An 18,881-nucleotide genomic window follows, 5' to 3' on the forward strand; every position below is an offset into this window, starting at 1 on the left:
ATCTGAGAAGAACTTGCTTAGTAAATCATCTACTGTGTGATGTAAAACCACTCATAGTTGTACACCTACTACAGTGGATGGCGTCTAGATAACTAAGGACTGAAAAATCCAGGTGGAAGAGCATGTAGAACTATTAGAAGACAGATTGGAAAAGACTTTAAGACTCTGTTAACTGAAGCCGTCCATTTTGTGGAAGCAAAAGCTATTCGCCAGGTTGTCAACAAAATTGTCTACTTGACGGCAGAAGAGCTGGGAATAGAAAATCTTCTGATTGCTAGTTCAGACCAACCAGTGGCTCTGTGGGAGGGCGATATGGGACCATCTGCTTCCTTAACAACTGATGGCCTTGGAAGTGCTCTGGGGCCATTGTACTCTGTCCTATGGGATTGGTAAGAGTTGACATTGAGTATATTGCTCAGTGGCAGTGGGTATATTGCTACTGGTGGTATTGTAAATTGGTACCATTTTCTCAAGAGCAGTTTAATTGTATAAATGAGTAGTCTAGAGAGTAAATGCCCCTTTTCTGTGGGTGAGACCTCGGCAGCATTCTTTCTCTGTCCATCCTTCCACAGCAGGTAGCACGGAAGCCCCTCCTAGGATGCTGGAGTCATGCATTACCCCCAAAGGCACATGTTTAAGGTTTATGAATTAGAGAGAACAGATGGGTAATTCAGGGGGAAAGAATGAAAGATGTGTGCATAGATTACATACAAAGTAATTTACTGCGGTGGTGTTTTTATTACAAAAAATTGGGAGCGAAGGACACGTCCAAAAACAGGAGCTACATAAATAAAAAGCATTATAGTCTTTGAGAAGAGCAACTTAGGAAAATATTTACACATACGTTTAAGTAGAATAGTCATAAAACTCTGTGTGTTTGTATGTGTGTGTGTCTGTATGTAATGCAATTCCAATTTGGTAAAAATAATGAGAGAGAGATTAGAAGAATATACTTCAAAGTAATGCATGTAAATTTTTTTTTCTAGTGTAAGAATTAGGAAATTTTTTTCTTTTAGTCCTTTTAAAAATTTCCTTATTTATTACAGTAAATGAACACAGTGAAACCTGTGAAAAACAGAACTGGATGAGAACTGTCTTCTGTTTTTATTAAGTATCTCAAATTTTGCATCTTTAACGGGGTGCAGTCACCAATTTTCTTTCATTCTCTGTTCAGTGGGAAATGTTTGAGTTTTTCTTTCCTGCTTTCATAGGTTTTAATAATATCATAGTATTTTCATTATCAGGAGAAATAATAAAGTCATGCATCTTGAAAAAGGAGTCTTAAATCAAAAAGACAAATTGTTATTTGAATGAAAGTTTACAGAGCAAATTGGTGTTCCATTTAATAATTCATATGCATTATGTTTTGTGATGCTAATGACAGTCCTTGCTTTGTGGCAGCACTATTCCCAGTTTTTCCTTGTGTGTCCTGTTTCCATTTATTCTTTCCTATACATTCTTATCTTCTGAGCTTTATCCCTGGGCAAACTAGTGTCCTTGAATTGTATATGATTGATTGTTCTAAGGAGTGTATTTATTCCTCCCTGATGTTCAACTGATCGCCTTGCAGATTTATCTATTACTTGGCTGGAAGTTGAGTCATGAGGATGATTTTAGTAACAGGCTTGAAGACCCAGGGCTATCATCTTGGGCAGTCTCTCTCCAGTCAGTCATAATGATTGTGTTCTGACCATATAAGACATCTTCCTTTTTTTATTTGCCTGGGTCCTGAACTATGCCTAGCAGTCTTGCACCTTCTGTTAGAAACATGTTGTTGGTTTCTGAGTACTTAGTAAAGGATTGGAAGGAGCTGACAGGAGATGACTCAGAGGCTTCCCTTCTCAGTGACCCAGTAATGCCAATCAGTGTTATCCCCTGTTCCCTTGGGCTTGGCATGAATCACTGCAGAAGGTGTAGCTCTTCCTTCCTTCCTTCCTTCTTCCTTCTTCCTCATACTGTCTATATCCTGCTCTGCGATAGTCACCTGCATAGATGCCAGTCCTGGGTGGTGGCAGTTAAGACTCTGAGAGCCATCACTGTTCATGACTAATTAGTTAGAAATGCCTCACTGTAGATTATCAATATTGAAAGTAAGCTGGCAGCCTGTCTTTACTCAGGTGCTATTGTTTAAGGCGTTGGGGGCCAAAATAAGGAAAATGAAAGGTATAATTCCTTCCTCCCTGGCGTTTCCTATTCTGTTAGGTATTTGAAATCCTTATAACTATCTTCTATCTTGATTCTATTTCACGCCTTACCTCGTTCTCCAGCCCGCTGGAGGGCTTGACTCTGTGTATCTGAGAAAACATGTTCCTCCTAACAACAATTGCTGGGTAGGATGTGGCTTCCAGGCCTGCTCTCTGGGGACCATTTAAAAAACCAAAGACTTCAACCCTTTCCCCATCCACACAATTGCCTTGCTAAGCTATGGAAGGGGCACATTTTATTTTATTAAAACTCTGTGAGTAATCTGACCATAATTGGGCCTGATGTGAGTGGTTATCTGATTTGCCAGGTTAAATAATGGTCCTTAATTGAGTCTGGGTTGTTTGTAGAACCAGGGCTGCTCTTGCCTGGGCTGTCCCCTCCTTCTGTTTCCCAATTAACCCTCATTCCTCTTTCCTTGCAGAGTAAAGAAGTTGGCCAGCAGCTCCAAGACGATTTGATGAAGGTCCTGAACGAGCTATACTCGGTAAATCAGATGGGCTGCTTTGCTCACTAACAACCAGAGGGAAGCCGCGTTTGGCAGCTTGTGACCACGTCACGTCAGTAAGAGGACAGAGCTGACGCTGAGGACTTGCCTTATAACCCCACTGGGGGTGACCCCACCCTTCTGGACTTTTCACACTTTCACATGCAAACTCAAATGATCCAAGACATCCTTTCCACAAACAAGATTCCTCCTCAGCTGTGAAAGTTCACCTTGGTTCCATTTGAACCAAAAATCCCACACACAACTGACACCATTAGCCCTGGGACCCAAAGCAAAGGGCAAAGTGCATAAACCTATTGCACTATTAATGCATTCGTGATGCTAAGAATTTACTGAAGCTTTTGCATCAGATCTTGAGTTGATCTGCCAGTTTAGGACTAGTGCAGTGTTCTGGAGGGAAGCACGGTTTAAAATGCCCCCAGTATCAAGGGCCTGTTCAGGCAAAGAGAGCTTTGCATCAGCTCCCTGGGGTTTTGTCAAGGCCAAGCCTCCGTGGAGGAGCAGGCTGCCGGCCTGGAGCAGAGGACACAGTTGGCTCCCAACTGGCTTGTGCTCCAGGCACGTGATGCCTGTGGCTGATGCGTGTTTCTTTATGTGCTGGGAGGTGGTGGTGGTGATTTTTCCTTCAGCCATGTTTCATTAATTACATGTTAACAGACACTCAGGCACATACTGTCTCACGCACACATGCACACACCCCCAAGGAAGTGTCTGTTGCTGTACAGCAAGGGCCTTCCTGGGACCCTGTCTCTGGCTGGGCCATGCCTGCCCTTTGTGTCATCCCCCAGGATTGTCCCATCCTGTTTTGGAGATGAAATTGCTTTCCCGTGTTAACTCGCTTATTCACTGCTGCCTTTTTTTTTTTTTTTTGGCTCACAGGAAGAACAGGCACTGGTGACATGCAACATAGGCATGTGGGATCAGAGAATTCCATGTTCTTGATCCAAGCACTTAGGTGTGGCCCTTTTGTCATGGCAACGAGTTAAGCAAGTAAATATGGCAGTGTAGTCATCTGACTTGTCTCCAGTGATGCTCAGCTTGTTTTGGATTTCTGCTCTGTAACCTCGTGTGTTCCAAAGCCAAGGAGATAGAGGTGCCCTTTGGTGGAGCGCCCACATTTTCCTTTCTCTCAGTTGAAGTTTAAAAGACTTTGTACAAACATAATGTACAGATGGGAACCATTTTCAGGCTGGTTCAGTTTCTTGAAACCTTGACCCCTTGGCTTTTTCATGCCTGGCTTCTGCTTTTTCATTTCCGAGCCTCTTTGAGGCACCAAGAAGAGCCATTATTCCCTTCCCCAGGCTAAGGAGCCACTAAGATAGAAAATGCCACGTGTCGTCTTTATTAGAATCCTTTTCTTGTCCCTTAAACACCTTGGGCCTCTGCTGTTAGCATCTGTTTCTGGGGAGCAGTAGGCTGGATGACCAGCAAGCCTCAGACCAGCTCAAACTCAGTGTGTCACTGCAGACAGTGGAGGAAGAAGCACTTCCAGGGATTTTGCTGAAGAAAATCTTAACTCTCCTAATATGAAGTCTTTTTTTTCTTTAAGTGTGGAGTTCTAATTTGTGTTGGAATGAGAGAAAAAATTCTAGAACTTGTTTTTTGGGCCTGAGAAAGGCCTGACTGGCTTAGTTTTTAGGCAATCCGGTGTTGGCCGCTTGCTCTGCTGGCCACTGTGAGACCACAACCTGTTTGACTTAATTCAGAGGGAGGGTTGGCTAGGCATAGCGTCTTCTGCCATAAAGTAAATTGGTTGCAAGCTTTCATAATCTATCCAAGACCAAAATGGAAAATTGGTGTTTTCCCTGTCGGAACCAATGTAAATGAGACTAAAAAGTCAAGAATACGGGGAAGTTTCAGAGAAGGCAGAGCGGGCAGGGTGGTCCTGCTGCCAGGTGACCTTGCCTCCCACAGGCCCTTGGCAATGTCTGGAGACGTTTTTAATTGTCACAACTTGAGGGAGGGTAGGGTTCTGGCATTTAATAGAAAAGAGTCCAGGGATGTGGCTCAAATTTTGCAGAATTAATAAGCCCAAAATAGTCATGCCAAGATTAAGAAATTCTGATCTCGTGATAGAGAGATCCCTTAATTAAGCAACCTGGTTCTTACCCTATTTTGACTAGCTATGTGATTTGAGGGGATAACCCTAATCTCTATGATCCTCTAATACTCTATGTATTTCATCTGCGTATTCTCTGACATTTAGGGTAATTGAGGAGTCATCCTTCCTGAAATAGCATCCTAGACTTAAGAGTTAAATGAGTTGGCAGATTCTGCAGAACATCAGCAGGTTCAGGGAATAGAGTCCCATCATCTGGAAGGCAAGATAACCCTTGGACTGGTCCTAATAAAACAAAAAGCCAAACCTACCACTTTGAGTTGATTCCACCCCATGGTGACCCTCCGTTGGATTTTCCAGGCTGTAAATCTTTATAGGAGTCACTGCCTAGCTTTCTCCCAAGGAGCAGCTGGTGGGTTCAAACTAACTCCTTTTCAGTTATCAGCCCAACACTTAACCTACTACTACATCACCAAGACCATGGCATTAGAATGACTATCTTGGTTCACTGGGACTGAGAAGTTTCCTGAGACACAAAGTTTTCAGAGCTGAAACTGGGAAAGTCCTGGGTAACCACATTTTGTCACCCTATGTGAGTTTCATCAAGGAGGAAGTTGGACTTCTGTATACTATCTTTGGAAAGTATATACTGGCTGTATACACTCCCTCTCAAAAGCATTAGAAGACAGCTTTGGGAAGTCAAGGAAGGTATATTGTTTCGGTGACCCTGTGGGCAGTCGAAGTTATTTGTGGGCCCTGGAAAAAAGAGAGCTATTCTTTCCGTTTCTGCTTACCTCACATCTAACCTTAGCGTACACAAGTACTTCTTTTTGGGAGACTGATTGCTTAAGGGCCAGTAATTTAAGTACTTTTGAACCTTGATAATCCATGGGGCCCAGGTGTTACCAAACAAAGAGGCTGTTGGCAGGAGTTCCAGATTCCCACCCTAAGTGGCCAGCTGCCCCTCTGCACCTTCCTCTTTTCAGCCTGAAGGGCCTTTCATTTCCCTGACTTGGCATTCTGTGCCAGGGCCCACTTCCCACAGCTGCCATTCAGAGAGCAAGGCCAGTGAGCAGTTCCCCACGTGTTCCCCCCCATCTTAGCCACGTGCCAACCAGCCCTCTCCCCAAGATGAGCTGGGTGGTTTGGAGGCCAGAGCTTAAGTGGTTTTCATATTCCGACTGATGCCCCAGGAATGCCTTTCAAATTGGGGCGCGCTCCCTCCCAAAGAGCTGTGCAGTTCCCTGCCTCAGTTATACTCAGAGCTTTGTCTGGAATCGCTCCATAGCCTCCCACAGGAAGGAGAATGTGTAGAGGAACTGAAGCCACATAACCTGGCTGAGTGTAAGGAGTCGTCCAGGAAGCTCTAAGAGTCCAGAGAGGAAGAAGAGATGTTGTAACAGTCTGGGCTGTTTCTGCTCCTAGAGGTGCTAGATAGATAACTACCGTCCGTGACCCCTTGGCCTGCTGTGCAACAGGAGACAACAGTTTCCCCGTCTTGCATCTTCCTCATGATCACTGGCATGTTCAAGGTCATGGTTGTGCCAGTGCATTTCCTTCAGGCTCTCATCACCCTTGCTCTAGCCACCTGCCTCACCAGACATGCTGAGCTAATGATTGGTTGCTTCTGATGACATGTCCAAAGCAAACTAGTTGGACAGTGTTCTGCCATCATCTATAGGGTTTTCATGAGCTGATTTTTAGGAGTAGATCACCAGGCCTTTCTTCCTGGTCTTAGTTTGGAAACGCCACTAAAACATGACCCTGCTGGTATTTTAAATAGCAGCGGCCTACTTTCTAGTTCTACAAACTGACAGACTGGTGGTGGTTCACTTTTTTTATTTCTCCTGAATATATACATCCCTTGACTGTCTGCTGGAGGAGCCACTTCAGACTGGTATTTAGCATGTTTCCTTGAAACAATGGCAATTTCAGCTCTGCTTGCCTGTTTGTCCTTGGCGTGGGGCATTAGGGATACACAGAAAAATAAGAGATATCCCTGAATTTAAATAATGGAAATCTTCTACATTTGTTTGCCAATTGCTCCTTCCTGTCCCCCACCGGTATTTTTATTAACATGCTGTGCTAATTTTTCACGGCAACAGGTAAAAAACATTAACATAGCACTTGTGAGGTTTGCAGACATAGAAGTGGGCAGGTGATATCTGCATAAAAGTGCATTAAACCATCAAGGAAAATAGGAGGTGAAAAGTACTATTTTCACTTGTGCACAAAGAAGGAGCATTGAATTAAAGCTCCTTGATGTGACGTAGTTGAAGTGAGTCTTGATTTACCAAAATCTCATTGTGTGTCCTTTTTATAACACCCTGCTCTTGTTACGTGATACAGTGCCTTTCATTTCTCTTGTTGCTCCTTGGAGATACTCTTGATGGATTATTTTTGACATTTTCCTCTCTCTGTTTGCTTACGTTGTTTATTTTAGCCTCAATCATGCTTATTAGGTATTGTGCTTAAATGTCTAAAACCATCAGCTTAGTGGATTGGAGGCTCAGCATAGTCTTGAGAACTTCAGTGAAGTGTCAGCTGCTTGAGTTTTGTCTTTGAGGAACTCCAGATACTAGTGTTTCTAGGTCTTAGATAATCAGACTCCCCAGAGAAGGTGCTTCTGATCTTGTGTCTATACCTGTGAGCTGAGTTGAGAAAGGGGGTGAGTTGTCCCAAAATCCAGCATATCATTTATAGTTGATCCTCTTGCCTTTAGTCCAGTTCCCCAACCCTCAGCTAGCTGGTGCTCCTAGTCCAGAGACTTCTGTTGAAAGAGTAAACCTCAAATCTTCTGTGACTATAGAAGAAGGAATGTTCTTAATAGAAGTTCACTAATTTCTCTAGTGTTTAGTTTCGCCTTCATACCTCTGCCACCAGTCCCTCTTAAGACTCCTGTCATGGATTCCTATCGCTTCTTGGGCCTTATACGGATTTTCATTAAGGATTTAGTAAGTCAGTTATTACTTGCCTGCCATCAATTTATTTTAGCTTCTACTTCTGGTCTTTTTGTTGTTCTTGGTAGTTAATCTTTAGTAATAAAAATGGCTTTGTATTGTTTTAGTGGGGCTTGAGAATATGGTGGTAGTGGTGTTAGGTTCTGTCAAGTCACCTGCAACTTACAGCCACCCTATGTACAATAGTTGTGAATCCTGCCCTATCCTAAGCCGGTCTCACTGTCTCTGATACTCCTACCCCCATTACCCCAGTCACTGAGTCAATCCATCTCATCCAGGGTCTTCCTCCACCCTCCCAAGCATGATGTCCTTCCTTAACCAAGAACAGGGTTCTCCTGGCCACTTGCCCAACGTATATGAGACAGAGTTTCACAATCCTAGCCTCCAAGGAGCAGCCTGGTTTCACCCTCTCAAGGACAGACCTGTTTGTTCTTTTGAGAGTCCATGGTATATTTAACACTCATCTCAAGCCCACAACTTAAAGGCATCAGTTCTTCTTATGTCATCCCAAGTCATTGTTCAGCTCTCTGATGCACAGCATATAATTGCAAAGACGTGAACTTGTATTTTGGTTTTTTGAACTTGTATTTTGGTTTTTCAAAGTTAAATGACTGATGTCCAGAGAACTACAAGTTTAGTCTTCTGAGTCCTCTCTCTGGTTTTATTTGCCTAACCATCTTTGTGTTTCTCTGTGCCCTGTCTTGACTTCCCTATTTGCCCAGTTGTTTTGGCCTCACTAGTTCAAGCTGCAAGATGTCTGGCAGCATAGTGTGTAATGTGTTAAAAGGTCAACAGTTTGAATCCACTAGCTTCTCTACAGGAGAAAGCTGGTGTCTGGTTGTCGTAAGTCAGAATTGGCTCAAGGGAAGTGGGCTGGGCTGGGTTTTATTTAAACACCAGTCTCAAAGTACCTCAGTTTTCCCTTTGTTGTGGGGACTAGTAATTCTCCCATCTTCTCTCAGAGGAGAGATTTAGTGTTAAGACCTTTGTGTAACCGCCTTGACTGTTACACCACCAGTGTGTACATGACATATTTCCCACAGAGGAGGAGAGAACACTTGAAAAGAAGAGGTGGCGTATGCCCTTCCTCAGGGAAGTACAGCTTGGGAATGCTTTGCTCCCTTCACAGAGTTTTACGTTCTTTGGGGGATGGAGTAATAAAAATGATTGGGTTTTTTATAACCTCATCTGTTGTCTTGTTGACACTGTTTATGCAAGGTTGGTTTTTCTTTTTTTACATTCATTTATAGTGCTCCATTTATCATGCATCTTCTTGAGCTAAAAATCACTTAACAATCATTTGCTTTTACTGTTCCCTCAGACTTATCAATTCCTTGGTCAGACGGTTTCTTCTGAGTGAAAAGAATTTGAAAAAACCCTCTTGCCTACCCTTCTTTTAACCAGGATAACAGATGCTACTTTCCCACTTTCAACCTGGAGAATGTGTGAAATATTCAGGAAAGCTTTTTTTTAATGCCATCAGTTCAGCAGGTGTTAAATACCACTTCCCCTATATGCAATATAAGCAAAGGAGAGCTTATTATACTTTTGGGAAATGGTATCAGGCTTAAAATAAGGTGAAGCTTATTCAAAACATCCCATGTCCAAAATGAAGCATAATGTAGACTCTGTGGTGCTTTGATTTTTGTTACTCTCAATTCCTTCTCAGATCTCTAGGTCATCCTAAAGGACTTGTATACCCACAGAATCCCTCTAACCTCATTAATGATAATGTCAGGTGAGGGATTGTCTTGTGCATAAGATGATTAGCTGCTAGCGTCCTTGACCTCTATCCACTAGGTGCTAGTAGGAAACCCCTAGTTGTAACAACTGAAAAATTTCCGAGGTCCCCTGAGGGCCAATATAGGCCTCAGTGGAGAACCGCTGCTCTAACTAACATTCATAAATGAGTATGTCCTCTTTTCAGGACACTTACAGCTGACTTAAATCCCCTGCTGCTTCAGATCTTTACCCGACAAGCACATTTTAAACTTCTGAGCATCTCTACTCTTGCCACCAGCAGACCGTTTGCTATTATGAATCAGCCAACGGCAGGCCCTTAGTGAGTTACGAAGATGTTTTTTTCTGACATCTGAAAGACACTTGAATAACTAGGCTTTCTTATGATAGATCCTTAGATACTAATGCAAAAAAAAGACAGCGTGGGTTGGCTAGACCATCTATAGTTTTCACTTGTTTAATTGCTATAACTTTTCCTCCCCGCCACGCTAGCTCCATTCCTGTGCGAAGGAGAGAGCCTATTGCTTAGTGGCTGCAAGGGTGGACTTGGAGCCTGACCAATCTGGATTTGAATCCTAGTTTTCTAATTTATTAGTTGTGCAACAGGGAGCTCTGGTAGCTTAGTGATAAGGAGTAGCACTGCCCACTCAGAGGCACACGGCTCGAATCCACCAGCTGCTCCATGGAAGAAAGATGAGCAGTCTTTCTCCTATGTGATTTACTGCCTCTGAAACCCACAGGAGGTTCAGCTGTGGGTCAGTTCTGATTTGGATGTACTTAAGAACAAGCTGTGCAACGTTGGATGAGACAATCTTTTTGAGCCTTATGTCTTTCATCTTTAAAAGTAGAAATGGTAACATTGCATAGAGTTGCTGTGAGGCTCAGCTGAGGTCATAGTCATAAAACATTTGGCACAGAACAGGTACTGAGTAAGTAGTGTTAGGGATTAGTACTGTATTGCACACTCTCTCCTCCATGTGTTTCTCTCTCTTACACACACACACACACACACACACACACAATATTCCTATTACACTCTTTAATCCTCCCTCTCAAAGAAATCTCATGACACCAGACTTTCAGCACTCTTGAACTTGAGGTTGCTTGGTTTGTTATCCAGCATCTTTCATTTCCAGATAGAAGCCAGAGGCTCTCTGTGTGGAAAAAGAGCTCATTAGGGAAGAGCAGGCACCACATGGCTGGAAGTACTTAGGGAAGATTTGAAACAAACTCTAGTTCCAGATTTCTCGGCCTCCTCATTAACACAACGAACTGCGCTCCTCAGATCCTCAGACAGCTCCTTTGATGGAAAACGAGAAAATTACACCCATCTTTTTTCATACTACATCCTTCCGGTGGTAACTCCAGTTGTACTTGGCATGGCTTTCATTCCTTCCCAGAGTCTTATGGAACCGTTGTGCAGTTCTACAGTGGTTGTAGGGTTGTTGCTTTGATCATGAAATTGGTGTGAGGATGAACTGAGAAGCTGCACTGGAGGAACTAACTGCTCAGGAAATGAACCTGCCATTCTTAATGTCATTCCTGTTCTAGTCAGAGGGGGTGCTTGATCTGGACCAAGCAGGCCATGAAGCTCCCCAGAATGTCCAAGCAGGACAAGGAACTCTGATGCTTTTTCCTCTCCCCCACTTTCAAGAGGTATAGAACATAGTGACGTTCTGCAGAGTGAGTTCCTAGCCAGACCTTGGTAGCTAAAAGCTATCTTTACTTCCTAGCCACGCAGCATCGTGGGACAGCAACTGAGCGATTGAAAGCACTTGGCAGATATAAAAGTGCTTACAAAGGATAATAACATGGGATAAATAATATATGGTGGCATGAAGTTCTTTTAATAACGAGACCCGTTGGCTCAGTTAAAATACTGCAATGGTTGTTAATATATAATGTTTACTGAGCCAAACACTTCTGAGTTTTTCCCTTAAGGGTATGAGGGTATTGTTTGGTGAGGGTGATGTCTGGCTTTGCCTGGTAGTCTCCAAAGCAGCAAATTGATCCCCCTGGCCTGACCTCTGGGGGTGTGGGCGGGGGTGTCTTGCAGGTCATGAAGACATATCACATGTACAATGCCGACAGCATCAGTGCCCAGAGCAAGCTCAAGGAGGCCGAGAAGCAGGAGGAGAAGCAGATTGGCAAATCGGTAAAGCAGGAGGACCGTCAGACCCCGCGCTCCCCTGACTCCTCGTCCAATGTCCGCATTGAAGAGAAGCATGTCCGGAGGAGCTCAGTGAAGAAGATCGAGAAGATGAAGGAGAAGGTGGGGAATGCCTGATGGCTGGGAGGAGCTGTGGGGGACCATGGGAATTTCCTAAAATGCTCTGTGCTTTTCTACAGGGACCCAAAATGAGCCCTGTCTACCTCTTCTGGGGGAATACTAGTTATTGGAAAAATTGAGGCATGTGTACTCCAAGTGTTTCATTTCTTGCAGATAAACACAAACCAGCAGTCACCTTTCCCAATCCATTTCACAAACTGAGCCCAGTATCCTGTTACCTGGGGGGCTATAGATGTGGCGTTTGGTGATGTCAGGTGGTCAGGGGCAGGGAGGCGGCATCTCTCTCAGGTGAGAGGGGGTGCCAGGATGGAGCACAGCATTTGCAGAACAAACCAAAGTGGGGCATGTATCTGACATAGGGTGCCTCATTAACCTTTCCTGGATTGATCTACATTCTGCCCTTGAATCTCATTAAGCAGAATTGGACCCAATTTAAGGCAGACGCGCACTGGGAGTAGCAGCATAATTGTGGTTCTTGAATGTACTGTACTTTCATCTCAGAACAATCTCCCCTTTAGGAGAAAAAAATAAAAATTACAAGACTGAACTTCTGTTCCCTTTTCAGCGCCAAGCCAAGTACACGGAGAATAAACTGAAGGCCATTAAAGCCCGGAATGAGTATTTGCTGGCTTTGGAAGCAACCAATGCGTCTGTCTTCAAGTACTACATCCACGACCTGTCTGACCTTATTGATGTAAGTACCAGCTAGGAATCCGAGGTCACGCTTTTCAATGTTGGGACCTTGGTCAGCTGTTACCTAATTCCGTTGCTCAGAATTCTCCAGGTATCTTGAAAACAAGTATGAAGACAGTAGCCACCATCCATCAGGGACTACCATGTGCCAGGTATCAGACAAAATACACATTCTTTCCTTTAACCTTCTTTTTTCTTTCTTTTTTTTTTAGTATACATATTTTTTTTTACATTTTTTAAAATTTATTATTAATTTCAATGAAAATTTACAGAGACTTTGGATTTCCATTCATTCATTGTTGCACTTTTCTCCCCTCCCCACCAGTACACTACCCTCTTGGAAAAGTAAAAGGAAAATTCTTTCATTGTTTTACAATCCCTCCCCCAAGGTCCACTCCACTATACAACCTTTGCTCTGGACTTCTGTCATGACAAAAATACCTAATAATTTTCCCTTTTAAACAGTTTTCTCCCTCATCTGTTTCAATGCAGTATACATTAGTGAACCCATCCTTCTCAGTCTCCTCCCAACCCCGAGGTCAGTCTTGCTTTACAACAGTGGCACCATGCAGTATTTGTCCTTTTGTGACTGAGATACTTCACTCAGCATGATGTCCTCCAGGGTCACCCATTTTGAATAATATTGTATGAGTTCCTTGTTTTGCAATGCAGCATAGTATTCCATTGTGTGACTATACCACGCTTCTCTATCCATTCATTTGTTGATGGGCACTTAGGTTATTTCTAACTCCTTGCTATTGTGAACTAAGCAGCGATAAACATGGGTGTGCATATATCTGCTTGGATGTCAATTATGGTCTCTTTGGGGTATATTCCCAGTAGTTAACCTTCACTTATGCCCTGGAAAGAAAGCTCTGGTGGCTTATCCCAAAGGAGCTATGCTGCTTACCCAAAGGTGGTACTTCTCTGTCAGTTCAAATCCACGAGCTGCTCCAAGGTAAAAGATGGACAATCTTCTCCTATGCAATTTAAAGGCTCTGGAGATGTGCTAGAAGGTCATCTATAACTCAGCAGCAGTGATTTAATGAAGTAGATTGCCCCAGGGAAGTCCTCTGCTGGCATAGTGTATTGCACTGTTAACCAAACGTTGACTGTTCAAATCCACAAGCTCATCCCATAATGATTCCCAGTGTGGGCAACCTGCTGGAAGAGCACTATCAAAATCGGAATCAACTCGAGAGCAGTGCAGTTTTTTTGGGTAGATTGCCCTCGGCGGAAGGCTGATTATCTCCACTTTTACAAATTGACGTTTAGAGTGTATTTATTTGCCCAGAGTCAACCGGGAGCTCTGGTGGCCTAGCAATAAGAAGGTGTGCTGCAATTCTGAAGACACCTAGTTCAAAACCACCAGCTGCTTTTTGGGAGAGAGATGAGCAGTCTCCTCCCATGTGAATAACTGCCTCTAAACACCCGCCAGAGGATCAGCTATGTGTCGGTTCCAACTTGACGGTACACAACAGAGTCAACTAACACAGACAAAGCTTGCACCCACGTCTGATTACTTAACTCACATTTCTAACAACTATACTTTTCTGTCCTCCCAAAAATAATCTCTTATACCAGCTTCTTGCACTCTTATGTTATTGTTGCTGTTGTTAGGTGCCGTCAAGTCAAGTATGACTTAGAGTGATCCTGTGAATGACAGAGCTGAACCCTGTCCTGTCCTGTGCCATCCTCTCTGATACGTGTGAGCCCATTGCTGCAGTCACTGTGTCAGTCCACCTCATTGGCAGTCTTCCTCTCTTTCACTGACCCTTCTCCACCTTTCCAAGCATGATGACCTTTTCCAAGTACTGGCCTGTCCTTGCAACGTCCTGAAATGTGTGAGCCCAAATCTCGCTGTCCTTGCCTCTAAAAGGAGCATTCTGGGTGTACTTTTTCCAAGACACATGTGTTTGGATTTTTTTGGCAGTCCATGAGATATGCAGTGCTCTTCTCCAACCCCACAAAGGCATCAATTCTTCTTCTGTCATCCTTATTCATTGTCCAGCTCTCAGAAACATAGCAAGTGACTGAAAAGACCATGGCCTGAATCAGATGCACCTTAGTGTTCAAAAGTTAAGATGCTCCGACTTACAATTAATTGCACTTACTGTTTCACAGTATTACCTCATGTCATTGTCACAGCATCCTTATGGACAAGTATTAGGATCTCCGTGTTGTACTTGAGGGATCCCGGCGTCATAAGGGTAGTTCGGCACATCAGGATCCAGATCAAGAGGATTTCTAGATGCCCCTGAGACCTGACCCTTCTCTTTGTTATGGCCTGTCAAGACGCATGTTGGCAGGTCCATGATGTGCATGGAGCCAGCCACAAGGAATTTTCCCTTGGTAAAGCACTCAACTACTAGCCAGAAGGTTGGTTTGCACCTATGTAGAGGGGCCTCAGAAGACAGCCAGCTGGTCTAGCTGAAAAGCCAGTCACTGAAAACCCATGGAGTACATGGGATTGCACTGAGTCAGAATTCACTCGGCAGCAACTAACAACATGTCACAGAGTGTGAGCCCGAGCCTTGGCTGATGTGTCAGCTCCTGCCTCTTGTCTCTGCCGTGTCTTGCAGACCTTGTGGTTGAGTATCACAGACTCTCACTTGTAGGCCCCAACACAGTCCAGTTTCTAAATCAGTCCAGACTGAAGCAATGGAAATACACCTTCACCACCTGCCCCCCAGTCATCAAGGTGAAGGCCTGGAACCAGTTGATTTTGCTTCAGCATTCCAGTCTCCTCAGGCTTCAAGAAGATGCTCGCCAGCCTCTTCGCCAATGTCTGATGTTTGCTTCAGGCCCTTCTTAAGCATGTCTGCCTTGGTTTCTCCTTGAGCCAACCTGCTTCACCCTCACACCTGTGGGGTTCTGCTTTACTGATTGACTGTTGTATAACCAGTGTGATCATCTAAGGAAGGACTGGGACTGTCAGTTATCTACTCTGGACCTCTGTCTTTTCCTACCTCACCTCCCCTAGAAAACTGAAGAAATAGAAATCTGGCCTCTTATCAGAGCTACTTGAAGAGCTTTTCCACAAAATAGAGTCCCATCTCTTCAGCCAGGGCTCTTTGATTCAGTAGGTTTCAGCCTCTTCATACCCTGGGTGTCATAGTCTCCTGGGAAAACAGATCCCTGGTTCCTGTTCAGGAGCCTCTTTGTTCTCCCTGCATGTTGATGCCAGTCTGAACACTGCCCTTCAATGGAGGTCAAAGCCCTAAACAAGGTCCTTTCTGCCTCGTCGGGGAACAGCGCCTCACTGTTGGGAGAGAGGCCTGTTCTCAGCATGTGGAAAAGAATCAGCTCTTTCTTAAGCTCAGTTTCTGCTCTTTATCTCGCATCCAAACTGTCTAGTTTGCCGCACCTCTTCTGCGGGTTTGGCCCTGCAGAGCCACGTTCCTAGTCTCTCACCTTAAATGCTGACCTCGGGAAAGAAAGAGGCCACTGATGTATCAGCCACAACCTTTGCAGTCAAATCACAGACCCTCTCTCAAGGGTGAGTCTCTCCTAAAGAACACCCACCCCAGTAGTTGCCATCAACTTGGCTCTGCCTTATGGCAACACCTTGCGTATGCAAGAACTATTCTGCGTAGGGTTTTCAGGGACGGATTGATTGGCAGGAGATTGCCAGGTCTTTCTTCACAGGCACCTCTGGGTGATCAAACCTCTAACTTTTTATCAGCTCAACACATTAACTGCTTGGACCACCCAGGAGTTCCATCAGGTGTGAGCAGGCCTTTCAAAAGCAGTCCAATATGCAAACTGTTTGCACCTTATTATCATTTGTTGTTGTTGTTGTTGTTGTTATTAAGTACTGTTGAGTCAGAACCAAACCATAGCTGATCTAGCAGGTTTTCAGAGGCACTTACACGAGAGATTGTCCATCTTTCTGTGGAGCAGCTAATGCCTCAAACCATGTGTGTTTGGGACTGCAATGCAGCTTTTAAGCAAAATTTTGTTAAGTATGTTAAGAGCTTGACTTCCCAAGAAGTGGTATGAAGTCCTATAAAGAATCATGCCAGCTTCCTCTGTGTTCAGCCAGGGCATGCAGGAGTGGATTTCTCTGAGTGAGTCCAGCTTGGAAACATTCCAGGCCGTGTGGGTAGGAAAGTTGCTTCTATTTACTTGCTGCTAAGTTTTTGTTGCATCTTGTTTTATTTTCTTTGTTTAATGTTTGTTTTGTTTTTGTTTTTTGTTTTAGTAGGACAATTAGTTACTGCCTTAAAAATAAAATTAAAAAAATCACCTAATAACATGATTTTGCTCTATAAATGTTTAGCAATTACTGGTGGTGAGCTTTTGTGCCAGGCTTTTTGGTGCTCAGTACGATGGGTGTGAAAAAGAACAAACTAGCTTTTGCTCTGGAGGTGTTCATAGACAGGCAGTCAGGTTCGTGTGAGGCATGCTGGGAAGGAACTGCGGTGCCAGAGGTAAACGGGGTGCCAAGACAGTGTTTCTCAAACAGCAGGTCAGAATTCATTAGGAGAGTCATAAATTCACTTTCATGGGTTTTGACCCTTTTTTCTTTATTGTTAATGAATAGTAAATAGGCTGTGTATTACAGTAGTAAGGCTGTTTTAGTTTTTAAAACTTTTATTCTGGGAGTGTTTATCTGGCCATATGCCTATGTTGTAATATAAGCTGTACTGTGTACCAAGTTGGAGGTCAAAAAAGATCTTCAAGAGCCATTAAGAATAGAAGTTCTCTGTATCTCTGTGAGTTCCATGTGGGCAGGAACCGAGGTAGGAGTCTAGAGGGTTCCACTGCTGAGGTAAAGCAGCCAATTTAAAGCCACCATCACCTGCACAAGGGAAACATGGACGACATCCTCCCTTGTCCCATACTACCTCTGAAAACCCACTGGAGGGTCAGCTGTGAGTTGACTGACTTGGAGGCAGTGAGTTTGAGGTCTGTCTTTCTAAGTTTAGCACTTCCTGCATAGTTGGTCATATAATATGTTCCTGGTGAGAAGAAAGGAGGAAGAAGAAATCCCGTAAGCCAGGGTTGCTTCTTTTTGTGCCTTTTGACTTTTTTAAATGGACGTTTCATCTGTATACAGTGAGTGAACTTAATGAACAGTGTGAAGTCTTGACAGATTCATACCCACTTGTAAACTACGTCCCTGTTAAGATAGAGAATATTTTAGTGACCTCAGGAAGTCCCACCTGCTCATCAGTTCATTCCCACCACAAGGCAATCTCTGCTCTGATCTCTGCTCTGATCCTTTCACCCTTAAGTAGTTTGTGGTAGACCTTGACAAAGATGGGATTATGCAGTATGTTCTTTTTGTACCTGTCTTTGTTTACTCAGCATGATCCTTTTGAGCTTCACACATGATTTTTCTTGTATCATGCTTGCTCCTTCTTTTGCGCCCTATGCAAGAAAAGGAGCACTGGTGGCCTAGCAGCAAGAAGCTGCGCTAGAATCCCAAAGGCTTGTAGTTCAAATTCACTAAGCGGTCCATGGTAGAAGGATGGGCAGTTTCCTCCTGTGCAACTAACTGCCTCTGAAAACCCACTGGAGGATGAGATAGGGGTCAGATCCGACTCAGCAGTACACAACAACAAAAACATGCAAGAAAAAAAGGGGAGCTCTGGTGGTAAGAAGCTGCACTGCAATTCCGAAGGCACATGGTTCAAATCCACCAGCTGCTCTATGGGAGAAGGGTAGGCAATCTTCTTCCATGAGATTAACTCCCTCTGAAAACCTGCTGCAGGCTCAGCTTGTGGGTTGATTCCGACTTGATGGTACTCAACATCAGCAACAACAACATACAAGAAAAGGGCCAAAGACAAAAGGAAGAAATGCTTTGGCAATGAATTGACGGCTTGAGCAGGAGTGAGTGAAAAGGCTGGGAGCCTTGGCATCCTGATCTCGACAGTCTCCAGAACTTGCTTTGAGCCATGGGATGAATCTTGTTCCAGTCCATTGCCGTCTGTGTTATGCACACTATCCAGCTTCCTTCCTAGGCATGTTGAACTTGGTGTATGCTTAAGGCATGGAGGACAATTGAAAAGAAGTTATTATATTGTTTTGATACCAGTACGGTGACACAGAGACTACCCTCTGCCTCCTTTTTATAGTACAGGATAAGATTTAAAGTTAGACTGTAGGAATCCACGTGAAGCAACTGAGACACACCAGGAAAACCCTGACATTGGGCCAAAAAGACATTCTGAACTCACTCGATAGTGTCTCAGAACGGAGGCCTCATCGGAATGTCGTTTTCCGCCCCCGTCCGCCCGTGGCTCTTGCAGCCCGAAAGCAGATGGATAAATGAAGGACGACACATTGTCCTCATGCACAGCTGGCTGTCGTGAGTGCCACGGAAATAGATGGTAAGTTGGGGAGGCCACGCGCTCTCAAGCCACACACAAGGGAACTTGTTTTCTCAGTGGGAAATTTTGCAGACGGTGGTGTTTATGT

General features: G+C 44.0%; 1 protein-coding gene across 3 annotated transcripts in view; it reads left to right on the forward strand.

The window, feature by feature from the left end:
• The window catches only part of SRGAP2 (SLIT-ROBO Rho GTPase activating protein 2), a 306,462-nt gene that overhangs the window by 209,768 nt on the left and 77,813 nt on the right, over nucleotides 1-18,881 (forward strand). For all 3 annotated transcript variants that reach the window (XM_006887926.1, XM_006887927.1, XM_006887928.1), the window contains exons 4-6: nucleotides 2,627-2,689; nucleotides 11,526-11,741; nucleotides 12,325-12,453. In XM_006887926.1, the coding sequence (XP_006887988.1) occupies nucleotides 2,627-2,689; nucleotides 11,526-11,741; nucleotides 12,325-12,453 (408 nt within the window). The remainder of the gene's footprint in view (nucleotides 1-2,626; nucleotides 2,690-11,525; nucleotides 11,742-12,324; nucleotides 12,454-18,881) is intronic.

Source organism: Elephantulus edwardii, unplaced genomic scaffold, assembly GCF_000299155.1.
Source record: "Elephantulus edwardii isolate Elephantulus edwardi_28Jun2011 unplaced genomic scaffold, EleEdw1.0 scaffold00063, whole genome shotgun sequence".
Lineage (NCBI taxonomy): Eukaryota > Metazoa > Chordata > Mammalia > Macroscelidea > Macroscelididae > Elephantulus > Elephantulus edwardii.